Below are 15,863 nucleotides of genomic sequence, written 5' to 3'. Positions count from 1 at the left end.
CGCGTCCGTGGAATCCATGCAAGTTCTCGCTACTCCGAAATCCTGAGTGTAAAGATCGACGGATAAAAAAATCTCCTGTTACGGATTCCCTGGGTGTACGAGGTTTCGTGATGGGAGAATATTCGAAACTTACCCCCTCCTTCCAACCCCTAGAAGTTTATACGTATTTACTTGCTATCGGTACACGTTAAATAAGAAAAAAAAAAAAAAGAAAAAAACAACAATAACAGAATTAAATTCCGCGTGGCTTGACTATCCAAGGAACGAGAAAATAAGATGGGCCTAGAGCTGCTTGCCCTTGTGCGCGTTGAAATTAATACCCATGACGATCCGCTACCAAGTTTTAAACGAAAATTCGGTGTCCGGAATAATGGTCTCTTGCACGATACACCACCTGCACGCTTACACAGCCATCCCCTTCCCGTGATGCTATTGCCACCTTCTTCCTCTTTATTTATCTTTTGCGAAATTTACATGGAAATTCGTTCAACTTTCCAAACAACATCCCGAAATAGTTGAACGGCTTACAAGTCGACCGATGAGTCTTCGGTTGTAAAATACCAATTTTAATAATAACAGTTTACCGTGACACATATATATGTATTTTCCATACTCTCGATGTCCGAAAATTGAAACCGAAGCAATTCAACCCCTGGTTTCTATATACGTTGGCGCAGAAAAACCATCACCCGCATGATTATTCGTTTCGTCACCCCTCGCCTCCTCAATATTTTCATCAAACGTCCGACACTGACATCAGCCTCTGGAAATTGGCACAAAAGTTTTGCCAAAGTTCGATCGAGCATGAAAAAAAAAAAAAAAAAAAAAAAAGAACAAAACGCGGTTGGGGTGCAGGGGGGGTGTAATTTAATTACGAGGGTTCAATTTAATTATGCACCGCCGTTTGTTGAATGCCAAAGTGGCCTTTGGAGCCACATGCATACACACACGCGTGCACACTCGGCGAGTGAGAATACAACGCAGGGCACGTAGACGGTAAAATTCAGCGCGTACCTGCACTGGCCAAAGGGAAATTTCCTCGGCGGCCGGGATGGGGTGGGGGAGCACGAGGAGAGAAATTAATTAACCGCGTTCCGATGGACACGCGCGTACGATCGGCCATTGAGCGAAAGAATCGTGCCTAGGTATCCCTCGAAGCCACCGTCCGTCTGTTTGGCGATTGGCGTCGGGTGGGAGAATTGCGCCCGTGTTTGCGAAAAGGGAGGCCGTGACGAGGTCGATTTCCCGACCGGGCCTGGATATTCAGTCAAACGGGCCGCTTCCGTAATTCGATGCATTGCCGAATGGTATATCGGACGTACCGTGCTTCCACGGGGCTCCTGCCGCACGAAGGCGGTGAACATTCATGGCAGGGGGTACGGGGGAGAAAAATTGTCCAAGAAATAATTTCATTTCATTTTTCACCCTTCGACGAGTCCTTGCAGATTCGAAATGGTAATTAGAAACAATTTATAATCATTGAGTCAATATTTTCAGGAAGAATCTAGCAACAAAAGAACTTCAGGCATAGCGACGCTGCGTCCAAGGCAAACTTGAATTCCAACGATTGATCTATGATTGATTTGTGCAGTAGTGACACGTATTGTCAGAGCAAACATTAATTCGCTGGTATACGTTAAACACATACGTATCGAGCCAACTTCAATCAGGAGGAAAAGCTCTAGACCACAATGTACCGCTGATGCATAATTAAGGAAAACAAACGCCCTCAGATCCGAAGGATGAGCTCCATTAATCGTCGATTTTCAATCATAAAAAAATGTATCGGTTGGTGTTTTGTTGTGGAGCCCTTTGAAAGCGCGAAATCAAGTGGAATGGGCCCTTAAACAGCTCGGGTTCCTCCCATCCATCCTTGCCGAACTGCCGGTCGATTCGTCTCTAAAGACTCGTATACAGTTCCATCGTCTCGCTTCCAACGCGTGGCGATCGATCGGAAAGCTTCCCCTCACCGAGATTACTATTGCCAGAGCACGATAAATCTCGATGTACCCCCTCCGCGACCAGGGGTTGCTGCATACGACGTGGGCCACTCTCTCTTGTGGAAATACTTTTTTAATCGCCCACGTTTTGTATTCTACCGTAGCGTTGGGCTCATGCACCACATCCGCAATCATTCAAGTAATTTGTCGATCTCGCGGAAAGACTGGCTGCGCCGTATACTTCCTCCGCGTGCAGAAAACGAAGGGGGAGCCCGAGGAAACGAGGGTCTACATTGCGACGCTGACCACTGCTCTCTTTGATGGTTTTCTCCTTGGCGTGCGTGGATAATAGGTTTGAGTTTCGGATGCTCTGCCTTTCTCTTTTGTTTGCCTCTTATTTTTTCATCGGAGCTTTCCTGGTTTGGGCTTGGATATACACGTTTCAAAGTGCTCTTATCTGTACAGCAAAGTAAGGGAGTATCCGTGTGGTAATTGATCATCTTCCGCACTTTAGAGTACGAAAATACAACTTTGCACGCGGTGCTAGAATCTGACTCTTCGTTATACTCTCTGTGTAGGTGTGAAAAGTTACATTTCATACTCCGAGAGTCAAAATAATTAACGCAGCGAAATCTACTTTTCCCTTCTTTGAGCTTTTTTTTTTTACCTTTGTCAGTTTACCCTGGACCCTTGGTAGAAAAAAATAAAAAGTCCGTACCAGTGAGGAAAACTATAAAATTGCTCACCACGAGCGCAAATTTCGTCCTTCGAGAACGCAAGTTGTAGTTTGCGTCTGTACATGGTGAAAAATCGATGGTATTATTTTTGAGGGTCGGGATCAGTTTATGCGAGTAAAGTTTGCAAAGATACAATTTTTCGCTACTAGTTGGATGAATTTAATCACGTGATGTACAAACAGAGTCGTTTACTCGATTACAAATTAAAGTTACAACAAGTGTTGTTCTCGTCTCCCTTTCTCCGAACGAACAAAAAATTTTTGTTTCCAGAGCAACGCGCATCGAGTTGAAATCTTCATTTGCAATCAACGAGTTTAATCAATTTCCTCGCAGCGGTGGGTGAAAAAAAAAAAAAAAAAAAAAAATAGAGTTCCACTAACCCAATCGATACCTTTTACGCGCACGCAGGATCGGACGAATGCAATTTTTCCAACGCCGTAATTATACGCGAATGGAATAATTGGCGACTAATCGATGAATAAAGTGCTTTTCACAAAAGCCCCTTTTGTACACTCCCGTTTGCAAGATTCGCCGTGTACAGTGCGTGGGGAAAAAAAAAAAAAAAAAAAAAACCAGCGCCAACAGGAGCCGTAGAGTGACTCGGAATTCCATTAGGCGTCGATCGAACTCTCGTAGCGGCCTTCCCTCAATTTTTTTTTCCCCCCTGCGAATGTCCAAATAGAGCAAAAACAGATTCCCTCGGAGAGTCTGTCGGGGAAGAATGGGACGACACTCGCGAAACACGAGAAAATTCCCTGCCCCCCCTCCTACTTGGCAATTTGATTGTACCTTTCGCACTTGTAACGAGACGTCTCGAATGGAAGGGACGAGCGAGGGAATTGAGGTGCAAGTGAAGAGACAGGCGACGTCAATGGCAGCCGAGAGAGTTGCTGAAAAATGAAGCTGGCAAGCGACAGGAGCGCGCGCGGGCTCTGCATAGGGAGTGGGACGGGCGTTTTGTAAGGATCCACTGTCGCTGGCTGGCCTTGTGTAAAGGGTTCCTCGTTCAAAGATTTGTTTTTTTCCTTTCCTTTTTTTTTTTTTTTTTTTTTTTAAATGTAGACTACGATTACGGCTGTTGATACAAAAAAAAAGTATAAAGTTATTGGTTATAGCTATTTGTACATTCTCAAGGTTTTATACGATATTTTTCATTGTATCGTGATCTCCAATTTTTATATGTAAAAATAAAGAATTTTTCAACGACTTTGTTTGTAGGTGATACAATGTAATCTAATGCACAATATTATAGCATTCCACAATTTTCAAAGGAGTGTGAAAATGTGGAGTATGGGGTGTAAAGTTGATATTTTTTTGGCTTTGTTAAAGCGCAACACGTAAAATGTATCATTGAGAAAACATGAGAAAATAAAAATAATTGTGGGAAAAAAATTACTACAAATTATTACATTAAAGTACTCATTTTTAGTTGATATGAAAACAGGTGATGCGGAGCAAATTTTATCATTAAAAGATGTAATTAACAGAATTTTGCTTAGAATAGTAATCATTTTTCGTGTGTCAAAAGCACATTGAAAAAAATACGTAGTCAATAATACGTGAAGCGATAAAAAAATTCATCTGTCGAAATATTTTTCGTTGAAAAATATAAAGAGTATGTAAAGCTGACACATCGCGTGAGTGAAATTTTCCAATTTGACTTTTTCTACGTAAAAGACGTTGGCGAAAACTAAGTAAAGATTTCCAAAAAGCCGATGCAATTGGAAATTTGAATATTGAAATGTACGAAATGTATGTACAAATCTCTTCAAATTCCCAGTAGATACACCGAGATCTATAATCATGTAAGCAAAAAAACAATTTTACATTTGCATAAAAAAAAATGGTGATGAAAAACTTACCGCTTTTTTCACGAAAGAGACGAAGCCATAGCCTTTGGATTTCATCGTCTGTGGATCCCTCACGACCCTGCAGTCTCTGCAACACAAAGTAGACAAACAAAGTTTAAGACGAGTTCTCTCGCTTCTGAGGCTTATATATATATATATTTACATTTTGCTCGACTGAAAAAACTTTCATGGTAAAATTTTGCCCAACGATACCATTTAAGTCGTAAAGAAAAATAATTTACGATGCCATGACAAGTAAACCGAGGGCCAAAGTTCGCCACACTGGCACAAAGTTAGTTGTAACAAGCGCTTTATTATTATATCAGCTTTTATATTTTATATATATTGCAAAAATTATAACGAGGCCATCACTAGTTACACAACCAGATTATTTGTTCGCTCGTTTGTATTAATTTTGTAATCAGTCAATTATGAATGAAAAGTTTATTGTTGCTTGTGTACTTTTTCAATTTCCTATGGAATCATGTAGTTATCGACACTTTAAAATTGGCACAAGAGTCCCCAGGCCATCGGAGGATTTTAATAATGTAAATAAAATTAATAACCTAATATCCTTATAATTTGTTCAAATAAAAAAAAATTTTAAAAGCAACTCGCTGCAGTCGGAAAGTCCTGAACGAAATTCTCTTAAAATCTCATCGACATCTCGATCAATATTCCCCGTTAATGCTATTAAAATCAAAAGTTAAAAAAAACAAAAAAAACCGGGACTTCCTTTTTCCATAAAATGCAGCTTTACAAGCCAGTACGGCCCTTCACGGTAGCAGCGCTCAGACGTCATCGGGGCCGACAAAAACTGCATCCTCTTCCATACATCCATACATTATGTCGTACATACCGCCCCACCCTTCCTCTGCCGTACCTTTTTTGCAGCTCCGCGTAGCCTCCTGTTTTTCGTCGTCTAATCGCGACGACGTAACGACAACGACGTTTATAACGTTTTCCTTTCCTCTCGGCGGGAGCACCGTAACGTGAGCCCCGGGGGGGGGGGGTGCTTCCCCGAGAACAATTAAGGGATGTTTACGCCCCATCAGGGGAGAGACCCAGAGAGCTTTCTTTAATCGCGCCAAATGTATTGCTTTCTTTCGACCGCACCCCCTTTCGAGTTTTTTCTCGCTGTGCTCTCTGTGTTTTATCCGCGTACGCTTTTTTTTTTTTTTTTTTTTTTTTTGTACTCGTACCGCGGAGCTGTTTGTCTCTCTTGGACGTTAGTTTGCTGGTGTTGCGTGCAAGCAAAATCACTGGCTATAAAGAGGAATGTTGCTTCTTTTCTTCACGACTAAATATTTTCGATTTGACTGGATTTTTTGCCCAAAATACCCTCCAAGTACGATTTTTGCCTCCAACTGTTAAGTACATTGACACTTTTTTGATGGAGAATAGAGGAACATCGTGCACGCGATGTGGTATTTCGGCAATCGATAAGTATTAAGAAATTTTCGTTCATTTGGATTTACAATATTTGTACGAAACATCATTGAAGTTATATTATATGGCTAAGAAAAGCAATCAATTTTTTTTGGTCATATTCGAGCATTGACAATGTTAATCATCAGGTCAAGATGTGACAACAAAATGGTCCAACCTATGCACACGTGCACAGCCAAGCTCACTTGGTTCACCATGAAAAAAGGTATCCAATTTCTCAAATACCAAAAATAGCCACGCTCAACATTGCGACACATCGTAAATCGCTATCCATCCTGTGTATTTCCCTTCGACGTCCAGCCCTTCTCCCCCTTTTCTTCCGCAACCGTGCACCCTTTCGTCTTTACCTCAACACTCGGTCCTCTCCTCTTTAAGGCTCACTGCCCCTTGCTACTATCGCACGCATCGGTTGACACCCTTTGCGCGCGAACTCACCCTAGTATCCTTCCTTCCGTTCGCCTCCTGCTCGGACTCTCCATGGAACCTTTTCCTTTTTCAATAGCAACGAGTCAAGAGCATCGAAACGCTTTAATTTCTTCTTCTCCTTTTTTTTTTTTTTTTGCTCCTCCAACAAAAAGGTCGGAAAAAGCTGACGAGCAAATTGAATCGACATGCAGTGGAGGGTGGCACGGGGAGGGAGAAAACGTTTCATTCGAATTGTCCTGATTGAGGGTTACTTACTTCCTCTTCCCCACCGCTCTTTGCCCTTTTTCGGCCAAGCAACCACTTTTTTTCTTCTTTTTTTCATTGCTAATCACCCGCCGAAACCGCGCTCTGCTCCGGCTTTCCCGACTCTTCTGGTAATTGATCGAAACCACTCGGCAATGGGCAAGGCGTAATTTTATTTCCAACTTGAGGGGGGATCCGTTTCGCGTGACTCGAGCCGACACACAATGCTAACGAGACAAGGGAATGAAGATCTTTGGCGGCGTTTTTCTTCCTCACGCCCCACCAGGTGATAACAGCTGCCTTGTGAAAACGAGCACCCCAATCGAGCGAGTACTTTAGTTTAACAGAACAGCCAAGCATCAAGGGAAAAACAAAATCCAACAAACAACGGTCGTGCATTACCTTTGAAAGGCCACGAAAAAAGAGCTCTCGATGCTCTTCCTCAATTGTCGACGGTATTTTTTTTTTTTTTACCTCTACCGTCAGCTGGTGCACTTGAAATAAACAATCCCCCCGTATATACTGCACGTAGCAGCAGCGAGCGATAATCATCTCTCTCCTCAAAGTGTAAGCGTTCGCGTCGTTATTTCACGGGGGGCACGGTGGGCTTTACTATGTGTATATGTATGAAATCGGGAGAAAAAGCCGAACGGGAAAAAGCGCGCGTTTATCGTACTCGAGCGACCAAAATAACGATAATCCCCCGCGGCTCGGCGATGAAGCACGTCGATTAAGAGGCTTTTTCTCCCCCCTTTCGATCCTGTACGTACACACCGAGCTCCCAACTATTTTTCGCGTCCGTAATTCGCGCCAGGAGCGATTTCCGCTTTTCGTGCGCTCGATCTCTTTAACTGGAAAAGAGAGGGGTGGGGGGGGGCGATCGCGGTGGTGGTGGTCGCGCCGGCGGCGTTGGCAGCCGGTGGTTTCGTTAAACTGCCGTGAAAATGAAAGGCTGCCTGGGACACGCGCGTATACATGTACGCCCACGTACACGGGCCCGGAAAATAGCTGCGACGAGGGTTTTGCGCTTGTGTTGCCGAGATTTGTTGTTTCGTGGGCAATTCGGTACCGGGTTTCTTTTTTTTACTTTCATTTTTATTGTATCATTGTATGATGATTCACAATAGCAGCTGGTTTTGTAACTTTTCATGTATTACCTAGGGCCTTTGGTATAATGCGATCGACACTAAAAGTGTGCTAAAAACGTTAAAATCGCTAATGAAAATTATTATCATTTTTTTTCATAATCACCAATAAATGATTAGATACAAGTGTGTACATCCACGCGACACGCTATGCTTATCATGATGGTGCACTTAATTTTAAAACAACAATTATTTAGTTATTATAATTTTTAGTTACAATGTAAGAAATTATCGACAATTACTGCAAAAATTTTTTTTCAACTCACTTGAATCGATACATTTTTGAACTTTCAATGTAATAGCTTCTGAAGTAATAATAATAAAAATAATAAAAATAATAATAATAATAATAATAATTGTGGCAGTAGTTATAACCATTTGTGATTTGTATTTAAAATTTTGAAAATCAAATGGAAAGCAGTATATTTTTTTTTTTAATTAAAGATTTTAGTATGCGATATCCAATGGTATCTGTTCAAAGGATACGTTACTTGGTCACCAACAGGACATCCGCAAAATCTCGAATAGGAGAGTTGAACAATAAGGGCAATCTCTTTCAAGTGTTTGCTTCGTAATTAATTCATCTCACCCGATTCAATATCGTATGTTCTGTGTAAAAAAAAGGTGTCGATGCCTCGCCTCCCGCCGAAAGTAGTCAAAGTCAAAGTACGGTCAGACACGCGATTCCCAGTACCCTCCATTAGCCCGCTCGCAAAAATCAGCGATATGCAGTCCGAATCCTAGCCCGAAAAAAGACCCCCTAAAGTACAAATCTAATCTCGCGAGTTTCTACCACCTTCCCGGACAAATGAAAGAAAATGACGAGAGGAAAAAAGAGAGGAAAAAAATCCAATCTCCCGGTTTATATGATTTCTTGACAGCTGGGAGCATCTGGGCTCTCTAATCCCTGGCCCCGTCGAAGACCTTTCCCTCCCGGGCCTTTCAGCGCTCCCCCCCCCCCATCCGATACCTTCATTCCAAAAAACTCGGCCTCGAAAAAATCAACTCAGCCTTTTTTTTCCTCCTCCTCTCCTTGCAGTGCAAGAAAACACACAGCACCACACTCGCAAGCAACCCACCTCCGTCATATCGATTGGGGCAGCATTTGTCTCTCTCTTTCACGCTCTCCCTTCCAGCCATGGCACTTTACTCGCATCACTCAGCCAAGGGGGGGGGGGTCCGAAGCGCGCGGATGCTGATCGTGTTAGGATGAAAAAAAAAGAAAAAAAGAAAGGGGTAGATGGTGACGGAGAGCCGCCGGCCGGGCTGTAAAAAGAAAAGACGAGGGAAATGGCTGTCCCCGGGCTCGCTCGCTCGGTCGTTCGCTCTACTCCCTGGAATGGATCTTTTCGATTTGGAAAGATATCCCCTTCCAGGCTCCTCTGTTTTCTCGATCTCGGCTTCTCTCAGGATTCTCATGACTCACGGCCACCCCCCACGACTCGGGCTGAGTCTTTTTCGATGCGCCTTTCCCTGTGCTTCTTGCAACATATATAGGTACCCATCCTGCAGTTGGCTGCTGTACCTCTGTCGTTCTTGACCCCCGCAACTCCCTTTGGCCATGTTTTTTTCTTCTTTCGCTTGGGATGTTATTGTAAATAAAGTCGCGTCGACTAAATATAATGCGTTCAACAATTGACTCAAGGAGCTGCGTATGGATTCACGTTTGTGAAATCACAAAAAATCCTGAGGAATTTCCAGCCCCTCGCCTCTCGCATTCCCATGGGTCGATCGGAGTGTTTTATTTACCCGCGTATAAATCCACCATCATTTTGTTTGCGAGGACATTTCAATGCCCCGCGTGACGGTTAATATACACGAGTAAGCTTTTGCCAGGTCTATAACAACCAGAGAGAGAGAGAGAGCCTCGGAGTGGCCGTAAAAACGCGGAAAGAGCACCAAAAGCGCGGGTGTGTTATTCGGGTTCTCCCGGGCAATAATTAAGATTCCAGCGGCCCCCCCCTCGTCCTTTTCTATCCCCCAAGTTTCGCAGAGGAGCCGGTTGAATAATATGTACTTCAGCCTGAAATTTTCAAAGACGCGTCCTTTTTTTCACCCCCCTTTTTCACCTTGAGGAATATTCTATACGGTTTCGAGGGTGTACGCCACGTCGTTTCGGCGGGTTTACGATGCTGGAAATTTTTTCCTGCTCGCGTTAGGGACCGAGACGAAAAAACTCTCTGCTCATTAGCGCATAGTTTGGGATGGATCGTATGAAAAAAAAAAAAAAAAAAAAAAAAAATAGAAATGTGTATACGAGTACAGAAGCGTGTGCTTTAGGTTTACGTTGATGATGGATGGGATCGTGGTCGGGCTAAGAGGGTTTTTTTGTTTGTTACTTCTTTGTTTTGCGGTACAGTTTTCGCGTGTGAATGGATCAGTATTCCTCGTGAGAAATATTACAAAGTAAAAGAATAAAAAAATGAGAATTACATATAGGGATGTAGGGATGTACCCTGTGTATGAAAAGTCCGTACCATCAAATCCATTAGAAATGGAAACAAGAGAGTAAAACATTATTTTTTCCTCTCCACTATTAGAGGGAACAGTGTATTTGAGGGAAAAAAAGAGATATCTCGCGACCCTTTTTGAGCGAGAGCCTGTCAACAGAGAGCAGCGACCGAGGGTGTACACCGATACACACACGTTACAATAGCCCCCTACCGCAAGCCGCTTTGTAATTCAGAGGGGGGGAAAAAAAAGGGAGGAAAGAAGCGAGCGTTTGTAGTTATATATAACCCCGAGCCCTCTGATTTTATCGATTTCTCGCACCCCTCGCGTTAATTACCCCCGTTTTCCTGCTTGCTTTTTCTATCGCTCGAGCCGCAATAAATCGAGTGAGTGCCCGGCCTCGGATTTCACGTTAGCGGGCACGTGTGAAAACGTCGAATGATGCTGGCTGGGGTATTTTTCAAGGAATTACCCTTACCCCTCCCTCCCACCAACCACTTTTTCCGATTCTCGTCTTTGTTCCACGCGCGGCGCTTAAGTGCTCCGCTGAGCGTCACGCGTGAGGTTTAATTGTGCTCGGTTTGAGGATTCATTGACTTTCTACTATACGTTTTTTTTCCCCCTTTGCGTAATAATAATAATAATAAGGGGTTTGTTAAAAAAGTCGCGTTATTGGATGACAACGGAAAATCAACCAAGTGGCTTACATCAATGTTGAAATTGTTTATTAAATCGTCGAGTTTTTGTCGACAATTTTTTCCCCCACATTTTATTTGCCCGGTGATAATATCACTCTCCTTTCTTTCATCAGTCTATACCTTTTCAATTTGAGCCTTGCACCGCGGCGTCGAGAACTTGAGCAATTAGTGCGATCAAACAACGCGCGAGTGTAGACAAATGAAGCGCAGAGTGCTGCAAAGGGTGACGGGGGAAAGGGTATAAACTATAGCTGGTAGATGGAGAGACTTTGGGTGTAGATATAGCGAAGGCTGTGAATATTTCAGGGATCGTGAGGCGATTTGCAGTTCACCCTATAACATTGGAGCTTGAACGTATAGATTTGCTACCTTTTCTTTTTTTTGTCGCATCAAATCAAATAACCGAGCAGTACTGAGTCGAACGAGAATTGTTTTTTTTCCTCGTAATAAAAGTCCGCCCGGAATACCGCGTAAAAAGATAATCGAGCCCCGCGCGTCCGATATTTATTCATCCTGTGCAGCTAATAAGCTCGTCCGGTGCACCCCCCGCACCGAGGGGTGTAGTATAAAAACAATGGTATAATCCCCCGATCGCTGGCTCTCGTGTTTTTTCGCCGACTTATCGTCCCGCTCCATCATCTATCCCTCGATCTCCCTTTTAATTCCAAGCCCCTCTCGGAAAGTTTTTCCTCGCGTGCGCGCACACGAGATCCTCGAAAGTGTAGGGAGGGAAAAAAAAAAAAAAAAAAAAAAAAAAAAATAGGAAGCGCGAGGTAAAATCGTTCCCGGAGCACGAGAGACAGAGTTTACGGGTACAGCCCTCTCTCGGCTTTTGTTTCGCGTCTCACTTTGCGCACCCTTTGTTTCTTGTTTTCCTTTTTTTTTTTTCTTCTTTTTCTTTTTTATACATTGCCTCTCGCGTGCACACGCGAAATCGTAAATTAATGCACGGGAGGCGGGCTATTGATGCGATAAATCCCGGAATTTTAATTCAAGCGCCTTCTCACGCTTTTTTCCCCCTTCGTGTACTGATTGTGTTGATATGTGTACGTGATATTTCTGCTGCTGCATCTCGACGATTTGCTGATTTTTTTCTTTTCTTTTTTTTTTCACGTTCTTGTTTTTTGCAGACAAAGTGATGAAAAACATCGATTACCGTGAGCCACGTAGAAATGAAAAGTCACGGGCGTGCGCGCGAACAAGCACGGCGTTGCAATTATTGGAAGATGAACGCAGCTGAACGAATTCAATTGTTTGTGCACATCGAATGTTTACTTTTTTTTTTTTTTTTTTTTTTTTTACAAAAAAACAGTATATATTATTCAATCATTTCAATTTAACATACACGTCGAAGGGAATTTGACGCCGTTTTTTTATCTGTCTGTACACCTTCGGGACTGAAAGTCTATTCAGCTATTAATGACTACTACTTATATGGTTTTTTTCACGTAAAGATTTTTCTTCTCACGCGTTAAAATTGAGTCGCACAAACATTAGAATGGCGTTCAACTTGCAATCAGTGAGGTATACCGTCCTCTGACCTCGTCCAGGGTACCATAAAAGTGACAAATTGCGAGAAATTGTAACCAATAAAGTGCATGGAAATCAACAGCCCAGGAATTCCACAGAAATCTCGCTGTATCGATCAGTACGTAAACACGTGTGAGAAGCACACCACTAGCTCAAAGTAAGGGAACGTTACATTGATAATATTTGACAAAAGCCTTGCCAAACTAAGGTTTTTTTAAACGTACCGATCTAGAAAAAAGTTTCGAAGCGGTGTGAGTTACCCATATGATTTCGCTGTTGCAAAGCCTGGGCTGATACATCTAGTATATGATTGTTTATTCAATATTGTAACTATTGGTATCATAATGGTGTTGAAACCTGTTTTGTAAAAGCACAGAAAAGGGTGTAGGTGGTGCACGATAATTGTTGAAAGAGACGACGAGATTGTTTGACAAAATAAAACAAAAAAAATTCAGAAACTGCGAAACGACGCGAAAACCAAACCTTGGACTCAAAATGCCCGGCCCAAGATCCAACGCTTGCACTGCGTATGGACTCGTGATCATCTTGATCCTCGAAATGAAAGAGAACCTGGGTGAGTTCCCACGGAAAAAAAACATCCCCACGTTACAGAAAATTTACGGCGCAACCCTTTCAGCTGGGCGCGCGATAAAAACTGAACAAAGTTGTTATCCGACGGGAAAGACGGAAATTTTTAACAAGAGGCTCTCGAGGAGGGAGGAAAGAAGGAAACTTCCATTTCGGGGGTGCATCGATTCGCCAGTGCGCCGTAACGGAGAGAAAAACGATCGCGGAAATTGGCAAAATCGCGACACTGTCATGCCCCTGTATCCCTCGGCCTTTGTCCCCCCCCCGTTTTCTTCCGGCTCTCCCCCTGCTAAGGACCAAAGTTTAACATTTTCAGGGCACAGCCCAGGCCTTTTATCGCCAAAGCAAAACTCATTAATTACAACCCTCTCGAGCAGTGGCGGAGGGAGAAAGAGCAGGAGTACACATCGTGTGACGATATCGTTCGACGCCTGAAAGCTCGTGGAGGAGGTGTCGGTTCGGCCGATAAGGCGAGGGAGGGATAAAAAAGGTGTGTGCACGAATAGAAGGGGGAAAAAGGCTTGGAAATTCCACTCGGAGCAACAGTGGCCTCGGTGCCGCGCGGCGATATAATCGAGCGAGCGGCTAAATCGAGTTTCATCAATCTCTCGGCTCTTAATGCCCCCCTCCGATCCGCTGCAACGGCCCGTGCAGCGCGGTCTGGCTCCATTTTAATGGAATTATGCTGCGTTTAAAAGTTGTCGCTTTCTCCCTCCCCGCTCGCTAAGTGCTCTCGTTCTTTTTTTTTTTTTTTTTTTTTTTTTTTTTCAACTCGGCCGATCGCGGTGCAAGTTTCATTTATCATCGCCTGGGCTGGTGTGCGACTTTGGTCCTCCTCGCCGGGAGCGCGATCGAATTAATCGCTCCCCGAGAGATTTTCTTTTTAACTCGGTTATCCTGGATCTCCCTTGCCCATTTACCCCCACTTTTTTTTGTTCGCGCACGTCGTAGGTGCCGGCAAACAGGACGTGACTTTGTCCTGACATACATCGAAAGACTAACTCACCCCCATTATCCAAATGTACGATTAATATTGCCCTTGCCCCCCGAAAGTGCATCCTGTGACAGCAAAAATTAGATCACCGGGGAAATGACAGATGAGAGGAGGCAAGTGGAGGAAATCCATAAACACCTTGTTAGCGAATAAATTTCAACGCGGAGGAATTATAGATATCACCTCGTCGCGACATCATCATCATCGTCCCATCGTATGGCAAACTGTACACTAGATACAAGCGCCGATCGCGCATAAGCCCGGGATCGGTGGAGCCCCGAGGAGGCCGGATTATATAAAGGACGAAGGGCCCCAGCTGGCGACGCGTATTATACTTTGGAAACAACGGAGCACCCATCAGACATCAGATTACGTTAATGCGATTAAATCATTTTCGCCCAGCGGCGAGGGCGAGAGCATCCCCGGTATCGTAATCCATCATCGCTCCGTGCACGCGCTTAGTGTATCGGTACGTGGTTCGGGGTGCATGATGATGGCTCTCCCTCAGGCTTTTGGGGGTTAAGGTGTGCGGGGGTCGGCTCGAGTCAAGTCGATAGGCGTACCTTGTATTTTCACGGATGCCGAGATACGCGCGACTCCTTTTTTCTTCTGAAACCCACTGTAGGAGACGCAAGTCGTCGTTGTACCCCTCAGCTGGACCGGGGACAACAATAGCCGAGGAATTTGCTGGAGATGCAAAGTACACGTGTCTCACGTGGGCCAAGGAATCGCGCAAAGCCGACTTGCAATTGGACCCCGTGTGTACCTACTCGTCCTTTGTGCCAGATCGGCTTTGCAAACAAAAATCCGTGGGTTAAGGGTCCGAGTGTGGCTTCGTTAAGAGGATCAGCTGGCTTTGAAGTTACATCGGCCGAGATCCGACTGATCGCGAGCGCGCGGCTCCGTGGGCACGTTGGGGCATCACGAGCTTCTGAGACGATGAGCGTCTCAAAGTACCTTTTTTCCTTCCTCGGGATTCACGGAGTGGTATCGGTTGCGACGGATACATGGACTGTTTGGAAAATGCACGGACAAATCGCCAAAGTGTATAATATAGGCAAAGGCACGTGTAGCCTCATGGGCTCCGAAGCTGGTAAGTTTGCTAAGTAGGGCGAGGAAGAAAAACCGGGGAGCAGTGAAGATGTTGTTGGGAAAAAAAAAAAGATGAAGTCCGGAGCTGGGAGCAAGAAATAATGGCAGGACTTGTTCTTCCCCCCCGCGCCGAGCTCTCGAAATTTCGATCGTTTCCTCGAGACTTTCCTCGGGAAAACTAGAGTCGTGTGCGTCATTTTCTTAAGAAAAGTCGCGAAACGGGTGAAGAGGAGGAGGAGGAAAAACAGCGCGTGGAAGAGAACAAAGGAGAGGGATAAAAGCAGCGCGTAGGGGCTAGACAGGAAGGGACATAAAAGTGGAGCGGGTTGGTGTCTTCCTACCCCCTCGGTGGTATAGTGCGCCGGAGTAAAAACATATGATAATAAAGCACCGGGAAGTGAGAAAGACGGGGGGTAGTGTAGCTCTGATGATGGTGATGGCCCACGCTCCGGCTACTTCGCCTTCCTATACACTGTACACTCGAGCCGTGCCCGCTGAGGTACTCCGCTCCCTTGGCTGGGGGTAAAACTTCCGGTCGAGTTGTAAATGCTGATTGCACTTCTAACCTTCGCTACCCGTGCCCCATCTTCTCTTCCGTGCATACGCCGGCTCTCGTCTTCCTTTTATCATCCGCACTCGGTACGAAACGGACTTTCTTCGCATGTGCCCCGCTAGTTTTCTCTTTGAACGCGCGCTCGGAGCTTTCGTTCATTAATTTTG

The 15,863-nt window shown here is 44.4% G+C and overlaps 1 protein-coding gene across 2 annotated transcripts in view; it reads right to left on the bottom strand.

Moving 5' to 3' along the window:
• The window catches only part of LOC106637909 (cytotoxic granule associated RNA binding protein TIA1), a 539,236-nt gene that overhangs the window by 58,677 nt on the left and 464,696 nt on the right, over positions 1-15,863 (bottom strand). For both annotated transcript variants that reach the window (XM_089594255.1, XM_089594256.1), the window contains one exon: positions 4,540-4,615. In XM_089594255.1, coding sequence (XP_089450381.1) covers positions 4,540-4,615 — 76 coding nt within the window. The remainder of the gene's footprint in view (positions 1-4,539; positions 4,616-15,863) is intronic.

This window comes from Copidosoma floridanum, unplaced genomic scaffold (genome assembly GCF_036245765.1).
Source record: "Copidosoma floridanum isolate Cflo_tuat_1 unplaced genomic scaffold, Cflo_Japanese_pri ptg000021l, whole genome shotgun sequence".
NCBI lineage: Eukaryota > Metazoa > Arthropoda > Insecta > Hymenoptera > Encyrtidae > Copidosoma > Copidosoma floridanum.
The sequence above is the reverse complement of the archived record's forward strand: the minus strand, read 5'-3'. Positions and strand labels throughout refer to the sequence as shown.